General features: G+C 38.6%; 1 protein-coding gene across 1 annotated transcript; it reads left to right on the top strand.

Annotated features, from left to right (window-relative positions):
• Nucleotides 1-564: 564 nt before the first annotated feature.
• LOC140069217 (uncharacterized) lies at nucleotides 565-7,983 on the top strand. Its single transcript, XM_072114670.1, has 5 exons — nucleotides 565-651; nucleotides 1,775-1,805; nucleotides 1,938-1,999; nucleotides 2,092-2,151; nucleotides 5,352-7,983. The coding sequence occupies exon 5, from the start codon at nucleotides 5,379-5,381 to the stop codon at nucleotides 7,797-7,799; it is 2,421 nt and encodes an 806-aa protein (XP_071970771.1). The 5' UTR covers nucleotides 565-651; nucleotides 1,775-1,805; nucleotides 1,938-1,999; nucleotides 2,092-2,151; nucleotides 5,352-5,378; the 3' UTR covers nucleotides 7,800-7,983.
• The last annotated feature ends 310 nt before the right edge of the window (nucleotides 7,984-8,293 follow it).

Genomic DNA, 8,293 nt, shown 5'->3' with positions numbered 1-8,293 from the left:
TAATGATACGTATGTATCATTAACCCCTGAAACCAATGAAATGCATTTATATACATATATATTTATATATCCACACACACGTATATATACATTTATATGTATATGCATATATATATACACACACATATATATTTCAAAAACACATACATGTATATACATGCATATATATATATATATATATATATATATATACACACACACATACACAAATCTAACATTGCTTTTAGGTATCATATATATATATATATATATATATATATATATATATATGTATATAAATACATATATATAAAGACCCGTGGCACCAATGTTTTTGTGTGTGTGTATATATATACCTAAAAGCAATGTTAGATTTGTGTATGTGTGTATATATATATATATATATATATATATATATATATATATATATATATATCCTTACATACCAATCGACATTACATTTTTGTTATTCCAAATGCTATCTATCTTTTTTTGAACCATAGTGCCGCACAAAGAATAGGATTGAGATAATCAACTTTTACCTTTTGTCTAATCTAATTTGAATATCCAAACAACAACCTCTAAAAGGATGTGTTTTCTTATCAGTGGCAGAACTCAGAGATAATTTACTTGTCTTCATCAGTCTGCAGCTGAACTTCCAGGTTGAAAGATGTAAGTAGGAAACCTCCCATACGATTTTATGCTTCTGGTATAACAAATTTTATTTTTCCAAAACTAAACTATCTAAATATCTGTTTATATGATTAATATTCTCTATTTCTCTTCCTCTGTTTTGTACCCAAATTGTTTCAAAATGTGTTGATTTTAACCTATTCATCACAATGTTTGCTTACATGCAAGTAGCAAAATTTAAGAATATGGTAACAGTAACGTGTGCATCTAAGGCTGCATTCACACTGCTGTATTAGGGACGTATATACATTGAATATACGTCTCCCACAGACAGCAAAGGGAGCATACGCTGCAGCACAAGTGTGGCTCCATTTCTCATGGAAAAGATAGGACATGTCCTATCTTTTCCCATAGTACGTCGCCGTTCCCCATGTTTCTTTATGGAGAGAAATTTTTAAAACCAATTTTAAAAATTCCAAATATCTAAATTGGAAATTTTTTTTTCATAAGAATGCATTCACATGACCGTATGAAAAAGTAGAGCATGTCCCCTATTTCAGTTCCGTATGCCCTAGAAGTCTATGGGGACGTATAAAATACAGGTTGCATATGTGCTGCATACGGATGAAAAATGTCACATATATACGGGCTCATACGGCACAGAAATATAGGGCTGGAGAAATCATATGTTCGTCTCAATGCAGCCATTTTTCTGAAAGATTTTGCAATTTTCTTCTACATGGATTTCTGCACTCAAGGGGGTGTTCGGTTGCTCATTTGGACCGTTAACCAGATTTAACATTCAACGTCATACAGAATATTTTTGCATGCCCCATGTTAAAGATTCACCAACGAAAAAAAAATTGCACTTTGTCTGAGCAATGCAGCAAATGCCAGAATAATGTGCTCTATAAATCCTAAATCTGGTGCACTCTGCACTATACACAGGTAAATGCATACAGTACAGTGCACTGTAAATGTGGACCTATGTAGCAAAGAATTGTCTCCCAATTTTCAAAAAAATTATTATTATATTGATTGAAGTCTGTCTATGTCACCCAATTACTAACAAAGCAAGTATTCTTTTTATCTCTATCTCCCTCATCCATCTTCTCTCTCTAAAATAACCCACCTCTAAACTAATGTATTTGTTTATTTGCAGATTTTATTGTCTTCTCCAGTCTCCTGTTGCTGTGAGTAAGATTACTTATTGACTTTAATGGTTTTTAGACAAAGCTTATTGTTCTACTTTATCACCCCAAAAAGACAACCCGGAGCCAAAGTTTAGAATAAATGTAAACTGATCTTTGCTTTTGTACTTACAGATTGTCTTTAGAAGTATTGACACGAGCGCTGCAATTCAATACAACGTGCTGTACAGAAAACGGTAAATTTACTTTATTTAATTTAGTAATTTATATATAGTTTAATTAGTTCATTATAAATATAATCCAATATAAATTCAATTTTATTTTATAGGCCTCTGTTTTTTTCAATAATCACAAGGTCATCAACTTACATCTGATTTGTTCACATTGCGTAAGTAACTTTCATTTATTCAAAGTCAATATTTGATATATTGTCATTTATTCAAAGTGAATCTGATAGCTATTAAAGGAAACCCACCACTTCCAATGGTGTTTATAAGTTGCAAATGGCGTGCACCAGCTCAGGGTGAGCTTGTGCCGGCGCTTTTTGGCGTTATGTTTTTAAACCGATATAAAGTGTTTAAACGCTTTATTAATCTTTATATAGGAAGTGGCAGCACCGCACCGTAGTACGTGCGCTGCGCGCACGACCGCTTTGTGCACATGAACAGGAAGTGGTTGCGCGCATGGTGCGCCGAGCACCATCCAGGGTGCGGTGAAGGTACTTGTATATAAAGATTAATAAAGCGTTTAAACGCTTTATATCAGTTCAAAAACATTACGGAAATAAGCACCTGCACAAGATCACCCTGATTATAACTACCATCGGAAGTGGTGGGTTTCCTTTAAACATTTTCTTATGCATTACAGATAATGTAAATACTCTAGTATATGCAGACCCGGGTATTGCACTATTGACTGGATTATAAGTCTAGGGTGGGAAATGCATTGGTTACAGCCTCCACCCAGTATATACCTATCCAGCCAATGCCCCCAATAATATTGCTAGTCAGCCCATACCCCCACAATGCATATAGCCAGCCCCTGCCCCCCCAGTTTATAGCCAGACCCTACCCCCCAGTTTAATGCCAGCCCAGTGGCGTAACTACCGCCGTAGCGGTTTCTATGGGGTCGGTGAGCTTCAGGGGCCCGGGCAGTGGCACAATCACAATGTCTGCAGACTGCGCTGCATTTCCGTACCCGATCCGACCGCCGCCCGGGCCCTGCTATACGGCGCATTAAGGTAAACGATCAATCCCTTGACCCGCCCCCTCTTTATCACACCCGCCCCAGAGTTTCTGACCCATCCAGCCCCACCTCTCCTGCGTCCGACCGCTACGCTGCTCCCACGACTGCCTGGCCGTTACCCCGGTCCCGCGGTCGCCCGGCCGGCACACTGGTCCAGGAGCTGCCTGCTGGTCCTCCACACTGCTTCCGCGGCTGCACGGCCGCCACAATGCTCTCGCGGCCACCTGGCCGGTAGCCTGGTCCCACGGCCAGCACACTGCTCCCGCAGCTGTCCACCCGCCCTTCACACTGCTCCCGCGGCTGCCCGGTCAGCATGATGCTCTCATGGCCGCCTGGCCGGTACCCTGGTCCCGCAGCCTCCCGGCCGGCACACTGGTCCGGGAGCTGTCCGCCGGCCCTCAATGCTGCTCCCACGGCTCACCGCCCTCAACTCTGCTCCCGTGGCCACCCTTCCTCCACACTGCTTCCTCGGCCGCCATGTTGCTGCCGTGGCTGCCCGGCCGGCACACTTCCTAGTCTCGCAGGATAACTGACCCACCCCACTGCACATCAGCCGGTCTGCAAGAAATGTAATTCCCTAAATATGTATGTATAGTTAATGAATGTGTGTATATGCTGTGCGTGTGTATATGCTGTGCGTGTGAATATGCTGTGCGTGTGTATATGCTGTGCGTGTGTATATGCTGTGCGTGTGAATATGTGGTGTGTGTGCTGTGATTGTGTATATGCTGTGTGTGTGTATATGCTGTGCGTGTGTATATGCTGTGCGTGTGTATATGCTGTGCGTGTGAATATGCTGTGTGTGTGTGCTGTGATTGTGTATATGCTGTGTGTGTGTGTATGCTGTGCTTGTGTCTATGCTGTGTGTGTGTATATGCTGTGCGTGTGTGTGTGTATATGCTGTATGTATATATGCTGTGTGTGTGTGTGTGTATATGCTGTATGTATATATGCTGTGTGTGTGTGTGTATATATATATGCTGTGTGTGTATATGCTGCATATACTGAATGTATGATTATAAGCTGTATGTATATGCATTTTGTGTGAATATACTGTATATAGATTCAGTATGTGGGTATATGGTGTTGTTATACTGCATGTTTGTGTATACACATTGGGTGTATACTGTATGTAAAAGAATATGATGTATGTATGCTATATGTATGTATATAAACAGTATGCATGCAACTTTGATGCATATATACTGTATGTATGTACAGTGAGTTTGTATATACTGTATGTATTAGTGTATAAATGTATATAGGAGTACATGAATGTGTGCTTATGAGTGTATACGTATGTATGTGTGGACGAGTATATAAAAGTGAGTGTAGAATGTTATGTTGTGTATTTCAGTGTGTACATGTTAGTAATTGTATAAATGTGTGTGTATGTATGAATATTTTGAAGGGGGGCCCCATGCAAAAATCTGTTATGGAGCCCTGCTTCTCCTAGTTACGCCAGTGAGCCAGCCCCTCCCCCCTAATACATAGCCAGCAGCACAAGCCCACAGTATACAGTTATAAACAGCCAGTCGGCCAGGGCTATTCACACCCTAGTAAAAAAACAAACTCTGTACTCACCGTTTTGAAAACCAACACTCACCGCCCGCAGGTCCTCTGCTTTCTCGCGATGCTCTGGCTGTGTCCCTGCCGCTTCCTGTTATCTTAGTTTGTGCGTGCCTATAGCTGATCACACATTATGATGTCACCAGTAGTAAAAGCACACATAGATAATAACTAAGGCTCCTTAATTTTGATGCTTGCGCTGTTCACCGCTACTCCTCAATGCCTGGATCACCTAGAAAAGGAAATTATAATTAGCAGGCCAGAGTACAGGCACAATGGGGCAGATCTATCAAGCTGTCTGAAAGTCAGAATATTTCGAGTTTCCCATGCCAACCAATCACAGCTCCACTTTAAAATATTCATGAGCACTGGTAAAATGAAAGCTGAGCTGTGATTGGTTGCCATGGTGAACTAGAAAAATTGTGACTTTCAGACAGCTTGATAAATCTGCCCCAGTATGTCATTTGCTCCAGGCTGCTAATTATGAATGCCTCTCGCACCTCTCTCTCCCATGCTTGGAGAGTCAGATGACTCCTGGTGATCCCAGCATTGAGGGCTACCGATGAATAGCGCAGGCTATTAGTGTACACTATGGTAACTGGTAATACTCTTGTATTTGTCAAAATGTGGTGACCGTTTCCCTTACATTATCATATATATACTTATTCATTCTGTATCTGCTTCAGAGTATTAGTGTATTAAATTTTTATTAATTTTTTTTTTAAATTTCATAGCTATATATAATATAATTAGTTTATCAAATCTCTTTTTTAGAATACAATACTGTCTTTCTAAGAAAATATGCCGTCTTGCCTTGTGAACCACTGCCTTAACAAGTCTGGGAAAAAGGCTTCAAGTGAAAATATCATGATACATAAATTTCCAAGTGATCGTGAAAGAGTTAAATTGTGGCTTCTACAAACAGGCCAAATTTTTCAAAATGTAGAGAGTATGGCTGACAAAATATGTCATGGAAGTAAGCAAAATAAATATGCACTGTGCTCATTGCACTTTGAAAAAGACTGTTATTTAGTCACATCAACCGGTCGAGTCCTGAAAAAGGATGCCCTTCCAACCCTGTTTCCGCGAGTTCCAGAAGGAGAATCGGTGATTGCGGAAAGTCTAAAGAAGGACAGAAAACGAAATAGAAAAAGACCTTTAGAGTTGACTAGAACAAAGGCAAATGCAGTTCCATCCACTTCATTAGAAGAACCTGGGGTTCAAGAATGTGTCTTAGACAAACAGATGCATAGTGTTGGTACACAAACTGACTACACTTTGCTAAATTCAGAATTGGTTTTTGTACGTGATGAATTATTGCCCACTGCAATGGGCAGTGCTATATCTTCCACAGACATGTACTCAGCAAATCCAATGGCCTCCACCCCCATGTCGAGCAAATCGAGACAAATATTATATTCCATTACAGAGTTCACCTCACCATTGAAAAAAAAAGCCCATATTGAGACAGAAGACTTAGAAAGCCATGCTTTTTCAATGGAAGGTATAGGACCGCTTTCACCAATTGATTGTGATGCAGAAAAACAACCTGAATGCCCGACAGCAGAGTCTTCGTTTTCTGCAATAACATTGAATCATAAAGAAACAAGTTTTGTTCCTGAAAAACCGAGTATGGATTCTTCAGAGTTATTTGACTACCTCACACTTTTTCCTGAAAATCCACCTCCCACGGTTACATTCTCAAGTGAAAGGGAAATAGTAAACGATCGCAAGCTTATTATTTTTGAAAGTTGCTTGGACAATGTGCTAATGAAGGTACATTGTCAATTTGATCCAAATTGCAAAAACAGAGTAAAAACTATAAAAAAAACATTTCAAGGATCCTTTTTCAGAGTTACCGGTCAATGTTTTGGAGGACACAAATTTCACATTTTAGAATCCCAGCCAAAAATTAAAAACTATGCCTCTGGGAACCTTCTACTCGCAGCCTCGATACTATTTAGTGGACTGAACTTTCAAAAGGTTGCAGAACTATTTGAGATTTTTGGATTGGTTGGAATATCTCAGACGTCCTACTACAGATACCAAACTAAGTTTTTATTTCCTGTTATTGATTATGCATGGAAAGAAAATCAAAAGATAAATCAAGACAAAATAAGTAAAAAAGGTCTGTGTGTTGCAGGAGATGGGCAGTGTGACAGCCCTGGACACAGTGCCAAATACTGTGTGTACACAATTCTTGACACAATCACAGGTAAAATTTTAGATTTCGAAGTAGTGCAACGTTCACAGTGCAATTCTTCAGTAGCAATGGAGAAATTCGGCTTTGAGATTTGCATTAATCGACTAATAGAAAAAGGCTTCAAGATACGTATCTTTGCATCTGATAGACATGTCGGAATTAGAAAGAAATTAAAAGAAGATTATGAAACAATAAATCATCAGTTCGATATCTGGCACTATGCCAAGTCGCTGAAAAAAAAAATTACTTCTGCCAGCAAATTAAGACTTTGTAAAGAACTCGTGCCTTGGGTTGATAAGATCATCTTACATTTTTGGTGGTGTGTACAGAATTGTGAAAGAAATCCAAATCTTTTGCAGGAAAAATGGTTGTCTGTCCTAAACCATGTTGTGAATATACATGAATGGGAAGGAAATCTTTATTCAAAGTGTGGTCATGCACCATTGAATCCTGAGGACCATGATTTGTTTTGGTTGAAGCAAGGATTCCCACCATACAAAAATTTGGAAAGGATTGTAAAAAATGAACAATTGATCAAAGAACTTCCAAATCTCGTACATAACTGCCACACAGGAAGACTTGAAAACTTTCACAGTCTTGCATTAAAGTACAGATCAAAAAGAATACATTTTGGAATAGACTCGATGGAGGCACGCACAAAATTAGCAGCTTTAACACACAACAACAATGTTGGTAGGCCTCAAGCTGTTGTTCAATTTGAGAAAAAAACTTCTCAAAAAATCGGCACCAAAAGAACAACACTTGTAATACCTAAGGGGAAATCTCGGTGGTTTATACGTGATGTGTACGAAAAGGTCAGTGTGGATTACCTTGAGGACTTATCAATAAACGTATTACAACTGGCTCGAGGGGAATTAAACACGGATTGGACCTCCAGGGCTCCCACTTTGCCGCCGAATTTAGCTAATAAAGAGCGCCCAAACAAGGAGGAAATCCAACGACATAGACTGATTAGATTCAGATGCTCATCAGAACCTTTCTTGGCTAACCTTAGCTAATATTTGGGTTACTAGTTCATACCTTATGAGTGTGTTAAACACGTCAGTTTTACACTACATAACATGTTTAACAGTGAGGTAAATAAAAAAAGTTGTAGACATTGTTGAAATTTAAAAAAAAATGTTATTTTGCAAGAATTTTTTTGTTTATAATAAGTTCAAGAACATTAAAATTTTCACAAAGCTTGGTTGTATGATTTGTTTTACTTGTTTTTATCACACTTCAAACTAAAGTGAAGTTAAACCTCAGTGTTATAATATATCTCTTCACCATTTTGGAGAATGTTCCCTGTAAAACTGATAGTCTAATAAAACAAACAATTTTTTTTTAAATATTCCAAGTTTACTTCAAACAATGTAAATCTGAAACATAAAACCATAAATAAAAAATATAAACATTTTTTCCATTTTTTTATAATAAACAATAACACTTTGTTTACATCTTATAAACAGATCAATATTCCATGTTGATGTGTGACACAGGAAAAAAGATC

The sequence above is a fragment of the Engystomops pustulosus genome, chromosome 7 (genome assembly GCF_040894005.1).
Source record: "Engystomops pustulosus chromosome 7, aEngPut4.maternal, whole genome shotgun sequence".
Lineage (NCBI taxonomy): Eukaryota > Metazoa > Chordata > Amphibia > Anura > Leptodactylidae > Engystomops > Engystomops pustulosus.
This window is presented reverse-complemented; position numbering and strand designations above follow the sequence as displayed.

Coding starts and splice junctions, on each gene's coding strand:
- LOC140069217 (XM_072114670.1), top strand. CDS start 5,379: ATGCCGTCTTGCCTTGTGAACCACTGCCTTAACAAGTCTGGGAAAAAG.